The sequence below is a fragment of the Somniosus microcephalus genome, chromosome 9, assembly GCF_052327205.1.
Source record: "Somniosus microcephalus isolate GS21.2 chromosome 9, FLI_Smic_1.0, whole genome shotgun sequence".
NCBI classification, from domain to species: domain Eukaryota; kingdom Metazoa; phylum Chordata; class Chondrichthyes; order Squaliformes; family Somniosidae; genus Somniosus; species Somniosus microcephalus.
In genome coordinates this window covers 250,855,588-250,869,026 of record NC_140995.1, presented here as the reverse complement: position 1 = coordinate 250,869,026, position 13,439 = coordinate 250,855,588, and the positions used below count along the sequence as shown (strand labels likewise).

Genomic DNA, 13,439 nt, shown 5'->3' with positions numbered 1-13,439 from the left:
CAGCAGCCCTTCCCAGCACACACTGCCCGACCCACTCCACCAGCAGCCCTTCCCAGCACACACCGCTCGACCCACTCCACCAGCAGCCCTTCCCAGCACACACCACTCGACCCACTCCACCAGCAGCCCTTCCCAGCACACACTGTCCGACCCACTCCACCAGCAGCCCTTCCCAGCACACACCGCTCGACCCACTCCACCAGCAGCCCTTCCCAGCACACACCGCTCGACCCACTCCACCAGCAGCACTTCCCAGCACACACCGCTCGACCCACTCCACCAGCAGCCCTTCCCAGCACACACTGTCCGACCCACTCCACCAGCAGCCCTTCCCAGCACACACCGCTCGACCCACTCCACCAGCAGCCCTTCCCAGCACACACCGCTCGACCCACTCCACCAGCAGCCCTTCCCAGCACACACCGCTCGATCCACTCCACCAGCAGCCCTTCCCAGCATGCACCGCTCAACCCACTCCACCAGCAGCCCTTCCCAGCACGCACCGCTCGACCCACTCCACCAGCAGCCCTTCCCAGCACACACTGCCCGACACACTCCACCAGCAGCCCTTCCCAGCACACACTGCCCGGCCCACTCCACCAGCAGCCCTTCCCAGCACGCACCGCTCGACCCACACCACCAGCAGCCTTTCCCAGCACACACTGCCCGACACACTCCACCAGCAGCCCTTCCCAGCACACACTGTCCGCCCCACTCCACCAGCAGCCCTTCCCAGCACGCACCGCTCGACCCACTCCACCAGCAGCCCTTCCCAGCACGCACCGCTCGACCCACTCCACCAGCAGCCCTTCCCAGCACACACTGCCCGACCCACTCCACCAGCAGCCCTTCCCAGCACACACCGCTCGACCCACTCCACCAGCAGCCCTTCCCAGCACACACTGCCCGACCCACTCCACCAGCAGCTCTTCCCAGCACACACCGCTCAACCCACTCCACCAGCAGCCCTTCCCAGCACACACCCCTCGACCCACTCCACCAGCAGCCCTTCCCAGCACACACCGCTCGACCAACTCCACCAGCAGCCCTTCCCAGCACACACCGCTCAACCCACTCCACCACCAGCCCTTCCCAGCACACACTGCCCGACCCACTCCACCAGCAGCCCTTCCCAGCACACACCGCTCGACCCACTCCACCAGCAGCCCTTCCCAGCACACACTATCCGACCCACTCCACCAGCAGCCCTTCCCAGCACACACCATCCGACCCACTCCACCAGCAGCCCTTCCCAGCACACACTGTCCGACCCACTCCACCAGCAGCCCTTCCCAGCACACACCGCTCGACCCACTCCACCAGCAGCCCTTCCCAGCACGCACCACTCGTCCCACTCCACCAGCAGCCCTTCCCAGCACACACCGCTCGACCCACTCCACCAGCAGCCCTTCCCAGCACACACCGCTCGACCCACTCCACCAGCAGCCCTTCCCAGCACACACTGCCCGACCCACTCCACCAGCAGCCCTTCCCAGCACACACCGCTCGACCCACTCCACCAGCAGCCCTTCCCAGCACGCACCACTCGTCCCGCTCCACCAGCAGCCCTTCCCAGCACACACCACTCGACCCACTCCACCAGCAGCCCTTCCAAGCACACACCATCCGACCCACTCCACCAGCAGCCCTTCCCAGCACACACTGCCCGACCCACTCCACCAGCAGCCCTTCCCAGCACACACCGCTCGACCCACTCCACCAGCAGCCCTTCCCAGCACGCACCACTCGTCCCGCTCCACCAGCAGCCCTTCCCAGCACACACCACTCGACCCACTCCACCAGCAGCCCTTCCCAGCACACATTGCCCGATCCACTCCACCAGCAGCCATTCCCAGCACACTGTCCAACCCACTCCACCAGCAGCCCTTCCCAGCATGCACCGCTCGACCCACTCCACCAGCAGCCCTTCCCAGCACACACCGCTCGACCCACTCCACCAGCAGCCCTTCCCAGCACACACTGCCCGACCCACTCCACCACCAGCCATTCCCAGCACACACTATCCGACCCACTCCACCAAACACACAGCGTTCGGCACTCCAGGTCTGGGGCCTTGTTCCATGTTCCTGATCCTGCCACTACCTAGATCCCCCCGCCTCTTCAGTCATTCAATTAGATCATGGCTGATCTGTAAAATAGTGCCTGACCCACTGCCCCGGCAGACCCTCAGTTGACACTGCCCATGCCACTGACCCACCAGACCCTAGCATCGGGGTTTGACCAAGACAACCACCAGACACCCAGCAGAAACTATCCGGCCCACTCCACCACCAGATCCCAGCAGACACAGACTCACCAGCAAACATTGTCCGACCCACTGCTCCACCAGACCCCAGCAGACACAGACTCACCAGCAAACATTGTCTGACCCACTGCTCCACCAGACCCCAGCAGACAGTTAGATGGCAAGATCCTGGGCTGTTCCTTACCTTCTCGCACATTCTCTTCGCTCTGTCCAACATACATGTTGATTAGCTCTGGCCCTTTGACACTGCGGGCGGAGAGAGAGAGGGAGGTAAGCACAATGCTGAGAATAGTGCGAGAACGATTGGAGGGTGGGGGGGAGAGGCAGGGAGGGAGCGAGAGACAGGGAGGGAGGGAGCGAGAGGGGGAGAGACAGGGAGGGAGGGAGCGAGAGACAGGGAGGGAGGGAGCGAGAGGGGGAGAGACAGGGAGGGAGGGAGCGAGAGGGGGAGAGACAGGGAGGGAGGGAGCGAGAGGGGGAGAGACAGGGAGGGAGGGAGCGAGAGACAGGGAGGGAGGGAGCGAGAGGGGGAGAGACAGGGAGGGAGGGAGCGAGAGGGGGAGAGACAGGGAGGGAGGGAGCGAGAGGGGGAGAGACAGGGAGGGAGGGAGCGAGAGGGGGAGAGACAGGGAGGGAGGGAGCGAGAGGGGGAGAGACAGGGAGGGAGCGAGCGAGAGGGGGAGAGACAGGGAGGGAGCGAGCGAGAGGGGGAGAGACAGGGAGGGAGGGAACGAGAGGGGGAGAGACGGGAGGGAGGGAGCGAGAGGGGGAGAGACGGGGGGGAGGGAGCGAGAGGGGGAGAGACGGGGGGGAGGGAGCGAGAGGGGGAGAGACAGGGAGGGAGCGAGCGAGAGGGGGAGAGACAGGGAGGGAGGGAGCGAGAGGGGGAGAGACAGGGAGGGAGGGAGCGAGAGGGGGAGAGACAGGGAGGGAGGGAGCGAGAGGGGGAGAGACAGGGAGGGAGGGAGCGAGAGGGGGAGAGACAGGGAGGGAGGGAGCGAGAGGGGGAGAGACAGGGAGGGAGGGAGCGAGAGGGGGAGAGACAGGGAGGGAGGGGGGAGGGAGAGGCCGGGAGGGTGGGGGGAGGGAGAGGCCGGGAGGGTGGGGGGAGGGAGAGGCCGGGAGGGTGGGGGGAGGGAGAGGCCGGGAGGGAGAGGCCGGGAGGGTGGGGGGAGGGAGAGGCCGGGAGGGTGGGGGGAGGGAGAGACAGGGAGGGAGGGGGGAGGGAGAGGCTGGGAGGGTGGGGGGAGGGAGAGGCCGGGAGGGTGGGGGGAGGGAGAGGCCGGGAGGGTGGGGGGAGGGAGAGGCCGGGAGGGTGGGGGGAGGGAGAGGCCGGGAGGGTGGGGGGAGGGAGAGGCCGGGAGGGTGGGGGGAGGGAGAGGCCGGGAGGGTGGGGGGAGGGAGAGGCCGGGAGAGGCCGGGAGGGTGGGGGGAGGGAGAGGCCGGGAGGGTGGGGGGAGGGAGAGGCCGAGGGTGGGGGAGGGAGAGGCCGAGGGTGGGGGGAGGGAGAGGCCGAGGGTGGGGGGAGGGAGAGACCGAGGAGCGGGAGGGAGAGTCCGAGGGGGGGGAGGGAGAGTCCGAGGGGGGAAGGGAGAGAGGGAGAGTCCGAGGGGGGAAGGGAGAGTCCGAGGGGGGAGGGAGAGACCGGGGGGGGGGGGGGGAGGGAGAGACCGAGGGGGGGGAGACAGGGAGGGGGGGGGGGAAGGAGGGAGACACGGGGGGGGGGGGGGGGAAGGTGAGACCGAGGGGGGGGGGGAGGAAGAGAGAGCCCGAGGGGGGGAGGGAGGGAGAGCCCGAGGGGGGGAGGGAGGGAGAGCCCGAGGGAGGGAGGGAGAGACCGGGGGTGGGGAGAGACGGGGGGGGGGGGGGGGAAGGAGGGAGACACGGGGGGGGGGGGAAGGTGAGACCGAGGGGGGGGGAGGGAGAGAGAGCCCGAGGGGGGGAGGGAGGGAGAGCCCGAGGGGGGGAGGGAGGGAGAGCCCGAGGGGGGGAGGGAGGGAGAGCCCGAGGGAGGGAGGGAGAGACCGGGGGTGGGGAGAGACAGGGGGGGGGGGGGGGAGGGAGAGACCGGGGGTGGGGAGAGACAGGGGGGGGGGGGGAGGGAGAGAGTCCGAGGGGGGGAGAGGGGGAGAGGGAGAGACTGAGGGGGAGGGGGAGGAGGGAGAGCCCGAGGGGAGGGAGGGAGAGTCCGAGGGGAGGGGAGGGAGGGAGGGGGAGAGGGAGGGAGAGGCCGAGCGGGAGAGACAGGGAGGGGGGGAGGGAGAGTCCAGGGGGAGGGAGAGCCCGAGGGGGGGAGACAGGGAGGGGGAAGAGGGACCTCGTCTATGTGCCTCCCGCCCAGGATCCCAGTGCCCAGACTCTGATTGGTTCACCTGAGGAAGGTCATGGCGCACTCGGTGGCGACGGCTTTAGCCAGCAGGGTCTTGCCGGTGCCAGGCGGTCCATACAGGAGCAGGCCGGTCCTGCGCAGGCCCAGCGTCAGGAGCTCAGGATAGTCCAGGGGTAGCTGCACGGTGTCCAGGATCTCTCGCTTCACATCCTGCAGGCCTCCCACATCCTGCCACCTCACCGCGGGGATCTGGGGAACAGCAAGACACCAGCCAATGAAAATTATCAGACCTCGGGGGGCCGGAGGCCAGACATTCGGCCTCTCCCTGCTCTTCTAGCCCAGCATCCGTCCACAGCATGATCATCCCGAGACTCAGGCAGATTATTCACACTCTTATTGTAGGAAGAGGTTTCTCCCTTTGTAATTTAGGTCCTTTCACACAAAACGACTGCAAACTGCTTCGAGTGGTGGGAGGGTCGGTAACCAGAGGACGCAGGTTGAAGGTGATTGGCTAAAGAACCCGAGGCGACGAGGAAACACTGTTTTTACGCAGCGAGTTGTTGTGGTCTGGAAGGGAGGCGGAAGCAGATTCAACAGTAACTTTCAAACGGGAATTGGAGAAATACTTGAAAAGGCAACATTGGCTGGACTCTGGGGAAAGGGCAGGGGGGGGGTGGGATTAATCGGAGAGCTCTTTCAAAGAGCTGGCACAGGCACGACAGACTGAATGGCCTCCTTCTGTGCTGTATCATTCTAGGATTGGCCAACTGAAGGTGTGAGGGCAGAAGTGCAGAAAATGGGACGGACACGGTCGAGGGCCCCGTCAACCGCGGCGGAGGGGATTCCTTGGTTGAAGAAAGAGGAAGACATATCGGGAGCACTGGTGTGGAAGTGAGCAACTTCAGAACCGGTGCGATGGATACGGAGAAACTGGGAGAATGGATGGGAGGATGTAATCATGGTGGCTGTCACCCTCACCCCTTCTCCTTCCTCCCAGAACCACGATAGGGTTCCCCTTGTCCTCGCCTTGCACCCCACCAGCCTCCATCATTCAACGGATCATCCTCCGCCATTCCCCTCCCCTTTCGGCATTCCAATGGAAGTTTCCTCCTCAACACCCTGTACGCTCGTCATTCACCCCCAACTCCTCCTCCCCTTCTCCCGGCACCTTCCCGTGCAAGCGCAGGAGATGCAACACCTGCCCTTTTACCTCCTCCCTTCCCAACGTCCAGGGCCCCAAACACTCCTTCCAGGGGAAACAGCGATTACTTGTCATTCAACAACAACTTGTATTTATATAGCGCCTTTAACACAGTAAAACGCCCCACAGGAACGTTATCAGACACCGAGCCACATGAGGGGATATTAGGACAGGCGACCAAAAGCTTGGTCAAAGAGGTCGGTTTTAAGGAGCGTCTTAAAGGAGGAGAGAGAGGCGGAGAGGTTTAGGGAGGGAATTCCAGAGCTCGGGGCCCAGGCAGCTGAAGGCACGGCCGCCAATGGTGGAGCAATGGAAATCGGGGATGCTCGAGTCCAGAATAGAGGAGCGCAGAGATCTTGGAGGGTTGTGGGGCTGGAGACGATTACAGAGATAGGAAGGGGCGAGGGCCACGGAGGGATTACAAAACAAGGATGAGAATTTTAAAACCGAGGCGTTGCCGGACCGGGAGCCAATGTAGGTCAGCGAGCACAGGGGTGATGTGTGAACGGGGCTGGGTGTGAGTTAGGACACGGGGCAGTGAGCACAGGGGGTGATGGGTGAACGGGACTGGGTGTGAGTTAGGACACGGGGCAGTGAGCACAGTGGGTGATGGGTGAACGGGACTGGGTGTGAGTTAGGACACGGGGCAGTGAGCACGGGGGGTGATGGGTGAACGGGACTGGGTGTGAGTTAGGACACGGGGCACTGAGCACAGGGGGTGATGGGCGAACGGAACTGGGTGAGAGTTAGGACACGGGGCAGTGAGCACAGGGGGTGATGGGTGAACAGGACTGGGTGTGAGTTAGGACACGGGGCAGTGAGCACAGGGGGTGATGGGTAAACGGGACTGGGTGTGAGTTAGGACACGGGGCAGTGAGCACAGGGAGTGATGGGTGAACGGAACTGGGTGAGAGTTAGGACACGGGGCAGTGAGCACGGGGTGATGGGTGAACGGGACGTGGTGTGAGTTAGGACACGGGGCAGTGAGCACTGGGGGTGATGGGTGAACGGGACTGGTTGCGAGTTAGGACACGGGGCAGCGAGCACAGGGGGTGATGGGAGAACGGGACCGGGTGTGAGTTAGGACACGGGGCAGTGAGCACAGGGGGTGATGGGTGAACGGGACTGGGTGCGAGTTAGGACACGGGGCAGTGAGCACACGGGGTGATGGGTGAACGGGGCTTGGTGCGAGTTAGGACACGGGGCAGTGAGCACAGGGAGTGATGGGTGAACGGGACTGGGTGTGAGTTAGGACACGGGGCAGTGAGCACAGGGGTGAGGGGTGAACGGGACTGGGTGTGAGTTAGGACACGGGGCAGTGAGCAAGGACACGGGGCAGTGAGCACAGGGGGTGATGGGTGAACGGGACTGGGTGTGAGTTAGGACACGGGGCAGTGAGCACAGGGGGTGATGGGTGAACGGGACTGGGTGTGAGTTAGGACACGGAGCAGCGAGCACAGGGGGTGATGGGTGCGAGTTAGGACACGGGGCAGCGAGCACAGGGGGTGATGGGTGAACGGGACTGGGTGTGAGTTAGGACACGGGGCAGTGAGCACAGGGGGTGATGGGTGAACGGGACTGGGTGCGAGTTAGGACACGGGGCAGTGAGCACACGGGGTGATGGGTGAACGGGACTTGGTGCGAGTTAGGACACGGGGCAGTGAGCACAGGGGGTGATGGGTGAATGGGACTGGGTGTGAGTTCGGACACGGGGCAGTGAGCACAGGGGGTGATGGGTGAATGGGACTGGGTGTGAGTTAGGACACGGGGCAGTGAGCACAGGGGGTGATGGGTGAATGGGACTGGGTGTGAGTTAGGACACGGGGCAGTGAGCACAGGGGGTGATGGGTGAATGGGACTGGGTGTGAGTTAGGACACGGGGCAGTGAGCACAGGGGGTGATGGGTGAACGGGACTGGGTGTGAGTTAGGACACGGGGCAGTGAGCACAGGGGTGAGGGGTGAACGGGACTGGGTGTGAGTTAGGACACGGGGCAGTGAGCACAGGGGGTGATGGGTGAACGGGACTGGGTGTGAGTTAGGACACGGGGCTGTGAGCACAGCGGGTGAGGGGTGAACGGGACTGGGTGTGAGTTAGGACACGGGGCAGTGAGCACAGGGGGTGATGGGTGAACGGGACTGGGTGTGAGTTAGGACACGGGGCAGTGAGCACAGGGGGTGATGGGTGAACGGGACTGGGTGTGAGTTAGGACACGGGGCAGTGAGCACAGCGGGTGAGGGGTGAACGGGACGTGGTGTGAGTTAGGACACGGGGCAGTGAGCACTGGGGGTGATGGGTGAACGTGACTGGGTGTGAGTTAGGACACGGGGCAGTGAGCACAGGGGGTGATGGGAGAACGGGACTGGGTGTGAGTTAGGACACGGGGCAGTGAGCACAGGGGGTGATGGGTGAACGGGACTGGGTGTGAGTTAGGACACGGGGTAGTGAGCACAGTGGGTGATGGGTGAACGGGACTGGGTGTGAGTTAGGACACGGGGCAGTGAGCACGGGGTGATGGGTGAACGGGACTGGGTGTGAGTTAGGACACGGGGCAGTGAGCACAGGGGGTGATGGGTGAACGGGACTGGGTGTGAGTTAGGACACGGGGTAGTGAGCACAGGGGGTGATGGGTGAACGGGACTGGGTGTGAGTTAGGACACGGGGCAGTGAGCACAGTGGGTGATGGGTGAACGGGACTGGGTGTGAGTTAGGACACGGGGCAGTGAGCACAGGGGGTGATGGGTGAACGGGACTGGGTGTGAGTTAGGACACGGGGTAGTGAGCACAGTGGGTGATGGGTGAACGGGACTGGGTGTGAGTTAGGACACGGGGCAGTGAGCACAGGGGGTGATGGGTGAACGGGACTGGGTGTGAGTTAGGACACGGGGTAGTGAGCACAGTGGGTGATGGGAGAACGGGACTGGGTGTGAGTTAGGACACGGGGCAGTGAGCACAGGGGGTGATGGGTGAACGGGACTGGGTGTGAGTTAGGACACGGGGTAGTGAGCACAGTGGGTGATGGGTGAACGGGACTGGGTGTGAGTTAGGACACGGGGCAGTGAGCACAGGGGGTGATGGGTGAACGGGACTGGGTGTGAGTTAGGACACGGGGTAGTGAGCACAGTGGGTGATGGGTGAACGGGACTGGGTGTGAGTTAGGACACGGGGCAGTGAGCACAGGGGGCGATGGGTGAACGGGACTGGGTGTGAGTTAGGACACGGGGCAGTGAGCACAGGGGGTGATGGGTGAACGGGACTGGGTGTGAGTTAGGACATGGAGCAGCGAGCACAGGGGGTGATGGGTGCGAGTTAGGACACGGGGCAGCGAGCACAGGGGGTGATGGGAGAACGAGACTGGGTGTGAGTTAGGACACGAGGCAGTGAGCACAGGGGGTGATGGGTGAACGGGACTGGGTGCGAGTTAGGACACGGGGCAGTGAGCACACGGGGTGATGGGTGAACGGGACTTGGTGTGAGTTAGGACACGGGGCAGTGAGCACAGGGGGTGATGGGTGAACGGGACTTGGTGCGAGTTAGGACACGGGGCAGTGAGCACAGGGGGTGATGGGTGAATGGGACTGGGTGTGAGTTAGGACACGGGGCAGCGAGCACAGGGGGTGATGGGTGAACGGGACTGGGTGTGAGTTAGGACACGGGGCAGTGAGCACAGGGGTGATGGGAGAACGGGACTGGGTGTGAGTTAGGACACGGGGCAGTGAGCACAGGGGGTGATGGGTGAACGGGACTGGGTGCGAGTTAGGACACGGGGCAGTGAGCACACGGGGTGATGGGTGAACGGGACTTGGTGCGAGTTAGGACACGGGGCAGTGAGCACAGGGGGTGATGGGTGCGAGTTAGGACACGGGGCAGCGAGCACAGGGGGTGATGGGTGCGAGTTAGGACACGGGGCAGCGAGCACAAGGGGTGATGGGTGAACGGGACTGGGTGTGAGTTAGGACACGGGGCAGTGAGCACACGGGGTGATGGGTGAACGGGACTTGGTGCGAGTTAGGACACGGGGCAGTGAGCACAGGGGGTGATGGGTGAATGGGACTGGGTGTGAGTTCGGACAGGGGGTGATGGGTGAATGGGACTGGGTGTGAGTTAGGACACAGGGCAGTGAGCACAGGGGGTGATGGGTGAATGGGACTGGGTGTGAGTTAGGACACGGGGCAGTGAGCACAGGGGGTGATAGGTGAATGGGACTGGGTGTGAGTTAGGACACGGGGCAGTGAGCACAGGGGGTGATGGGTGAACGGGACGGGGTGTGAGTTAGGACACGGGGCAGTGAGCACAGGGGTGAGGGGTGAACGGGACTGGGTGTGAGTTAGCACACGGGGCAGTGAGCACAGGGGGTGATGGGTGAACGGGACTGGGTGTGAGTTAGGACACGGAGCAGCGAGCACAGGGGATGATGGGTGCGAGTTAGGACACGGGGCAGCGAGCACAGGGGGTGATGGGTGAACGGGACTGGGTGTGAGTTAGGACACGGGGCAGTGAGCACACGGGGTGATGGGTGAACGGGACTTGGTGCGAGTTAGGACACGGGGCAGTGAGCACAGGGGGTGATGGGTGAATGGGACTGGGTGTGAGTTCGGACAGGGGGTGATGGGTGAATGGGACTGGGTGTGAGTTAGGACACGGGGCAGTGAGCACAGGGGGTGATGGGTGAATGGGACTGGGTGTGAGTTAGGACACGGGGCAGTGAGCACAGGGGGTGATAGGTGAATGGGACTGGGTGTGAGTTAGGACACGGGGCAGTGAGCACAGGGGGTGATGGGTGAACGGGACGGGGTGTGAGTTAGGACACGGGGCAGTGAGCACAGGGGGTGATAGGTGAATGGGACTGGGTGTGAGTTAGGACACGGGGCAGTGAGCACAGGGGGTGATGGGTGAACGGGACTGGGTGTGAGTTAGGACACGGGGCAGTGAGCACAGGGGTGATGGGTGAACGGGACTGGGTGTGAGTTAGGACACGGGGCAGTGAGCACAGGGGGTGATGGGTGAACGGGACTGGGTGTGAGTTAGGACACGGGGCAGTGAGCACAGGGAGTGATGGGTGAACGGGACTGGGTGTGAGTTAGGACACGGGGCAGTGAGCACAGGGAGTGATGGGTGAATGGGACTGGGTGTGTGTTAGGACACGGGGCAGTGAGCACAGGGGGTGATGGGTGAACGGGACTGGGTGTGAGTTAGGACATGGAGCAGCGAGCACAGAGGGTGATGGGTGGACGGGACTGGGTGTGAGTTAGGACACGGGGCAGTGAGCACAGGGGGTGATGGGTGAACGGGACTCGGTGTGAGTTAGGACAAGGGGCAGTGAGCACAGGGGGTGATGGGTGAACGGGACTGGGTGTGAGTTAGGACACGGGGCAGTGAGCACAGGGAGTGATGGGTGAACGGGACTGGGTGTGAGTTAGGACACGGGGCAGTGAGCACAGGGGGCGATGGGTGAACGGGACTGGGTGTGAGTTAGGACACGGGGCAGTGAGCACAGGGGGTGAGGGGTGAACGGGACTGGGTGTGAGTTAGGACACGGGGCAGTGAGCACAGGGGGTGATGGGTGAACGGGACTGGGTGTGAGTTAGGACACGGGGCAGTGAGCACAGGGGGCGATGGGTGAACGGGACTGGGTGTGAGTTAGGACACGGGGCAGTGAGCACAGGGGGTGATGGGTGAACGGGACTGGGTGTGAGTTAGGACACGGGGCAGTGAGCACAGGGGGTGATGGGTGAACGGGACTGGGTGTGAGTTAGGACACGGGGCAGTGAGCACAGGGAGTGATGGGTGAATGGGACTGGGTGTGTGTTAGGACACGGGGCAGTGAGCACAGGATGAGAGAGAATTGCAGACGGAGTGAATACACATGCTGAAGATGGGCTGCTGAGATTTTAGTGTTTTTAGTGTCTAAAGTGGGGAAAAAAAGTTTCATTTCATTTCAATTTTTAAAAAGGTTTTAAAATTAAATTTAGTTCTAGTTAAGTTAGTTTAGTTTAGGTTAGTTTAAGTTTAGATTAGTCTAGACAAAGTAGAGAAGGAAAAGACCGCCAGAAAGACTACCAAAGAAAAAAAAAACCCAGAGGAAAATAGAGGGAAAAAAAAGCCAAAGCAAAAAAAAAAAGAAACAAGAGAAGAACTACACAAACCAGTGAATGGCAGCCACACGGGGCTTCAGCAGCGGTGGTTGAGTCGGCGGCATCGGGACCGAGTTCGAGGAGGCGAGGTGACTCGGGCCGCAGCCCAGCGGTCCAGCAACCGGCACAGCCGAGGGGACTCGGGCCGCATCCCAGAAATCGGAACGCAGCCCGGCAACAGGCACAGCGGAGAGGACTCGGGCCGCATCCCAGAAATCGGCACAGCCGAGGAGATCCGGAACGCAGCCCGGCAATCGGCACAGCGGAGAGGACTCGGGCCGCATCGCAGAAATCGGCACAGCCGAGGAGATTCGGAACGCAGCCCGGAAATCCAGCAATCAGCACAGCCGAGGGGACTCGGGCCACAGCCCAACAATCCAGCACGGGAAAGGCCCGAGGAGCCAGGCCAGCAGGCACAGAGACCTCTGAGGAGAAGGAGAGCAACCAGAAGGCTCGCAACCAAGACCGTGAGTACAGGGCCCAGGGAGGGAGGCCCAGGGAAAGGCCCGAGGAGCCAGGCCGAAACAGAGGCCCAGAGACCTCTGAGGGGGAGGGGAACAGCCCGAAGGCACCGGGAAACAGTGGCTCACAGACTCAGACCTGAGAAGGGTGAACCCAGGAGCCGAGGCCCAGGGACCACGGGGTCGGAGAGGGGGACCGGGAAAGTTCGCGAACAGGGAGAGGGTAACACCAAACCCGGGGCCCCAGAAAAGCTTATTCTAAGATCAACAATACTTTACCAAAAATGAGCGAATCAGAAGATCCACAACAGCCCCGCTTCCAGATTCCCCCCAACACCACAAAAAAAGCTATAAAAACGATCAAGCATGCTCAGATGAGAGAAAAACCAGAAACTCTCTTTACTGACTGTTACAACAATGGGACAAAAAGTAACCTCATATTCTACTCAGATCAGCCAGCGGCTTGGATCAGAGCAATAAAATCACACTATACCAGTGTTAAGCTAAAAAATACCGCAAATGTGTCCATAATGAAAATTAACACACCAGGAGACAGTTCAATCACGACTGTCAACGCGTACAATACCGGAACAATATTAGTGCAAGGCAACCTCGACAAATTTGCAACGGCCTTCAGGACACTGAAAAGATCAACTACGAGGGGAATGAACAGCCCCAGAGTGGCCCGCACTCCCCCCAACATTGACAACTTACCAGGAGAAAACCTGCATGGTCAAGGGATGAACGAGCCACACAGTTCAAACCAGACACTAACCCCGGGGAACCACAGCCACACGATACAACTGACAAACCCCAGCATAACTACCAGGGAGGAAGCCACACATAGTTCCCCTACCATTCCCAGCCCACCAAGAGAAGAGCAGCATAGCCAGGAAGTGAGTGAGCCTTCCAGGGCCGACCAGCTTAGCCAGGAAGTGAGTGAGCCTTCCAGGGCCGACCAGACACATACCCCGGGATCACACAGCCAGATAACAACCAAAAGATAAATTTTATCAATTAGAGATAGAGATGGTTAAACTTAGAGAGGA

General features: G+C 62.0%; 1 protein-coding gene across 1 annotated transcript in view; it reads right to left on the bottom strand.

Moving 5' to 3' along the window:
- Positions 1–2,313: 2,313 nt before the first annotated feature.
- Positions 2,314–13,439, bottom strand: part of LOC147113218 (uncharacterized) — a 118,163-nt gene continuing 107,037 nt past the window's right edge. Inside the window, exons 11-12 of the mRNA XM_085998260.1 lie at positions 4,639–4,844; positions 2,314–2,512 (exon numbers count right to left, since the gene is read on the bottom strand). Of these exons, the coding sequence (XP_085854386.1) occupies positions 2,314–2,512; positions 4,639–4,844 (405 nt within the window). The remainder of the gene's footprint in view (positions 2,513–4,638; positions 4,845–13,439) is intronic.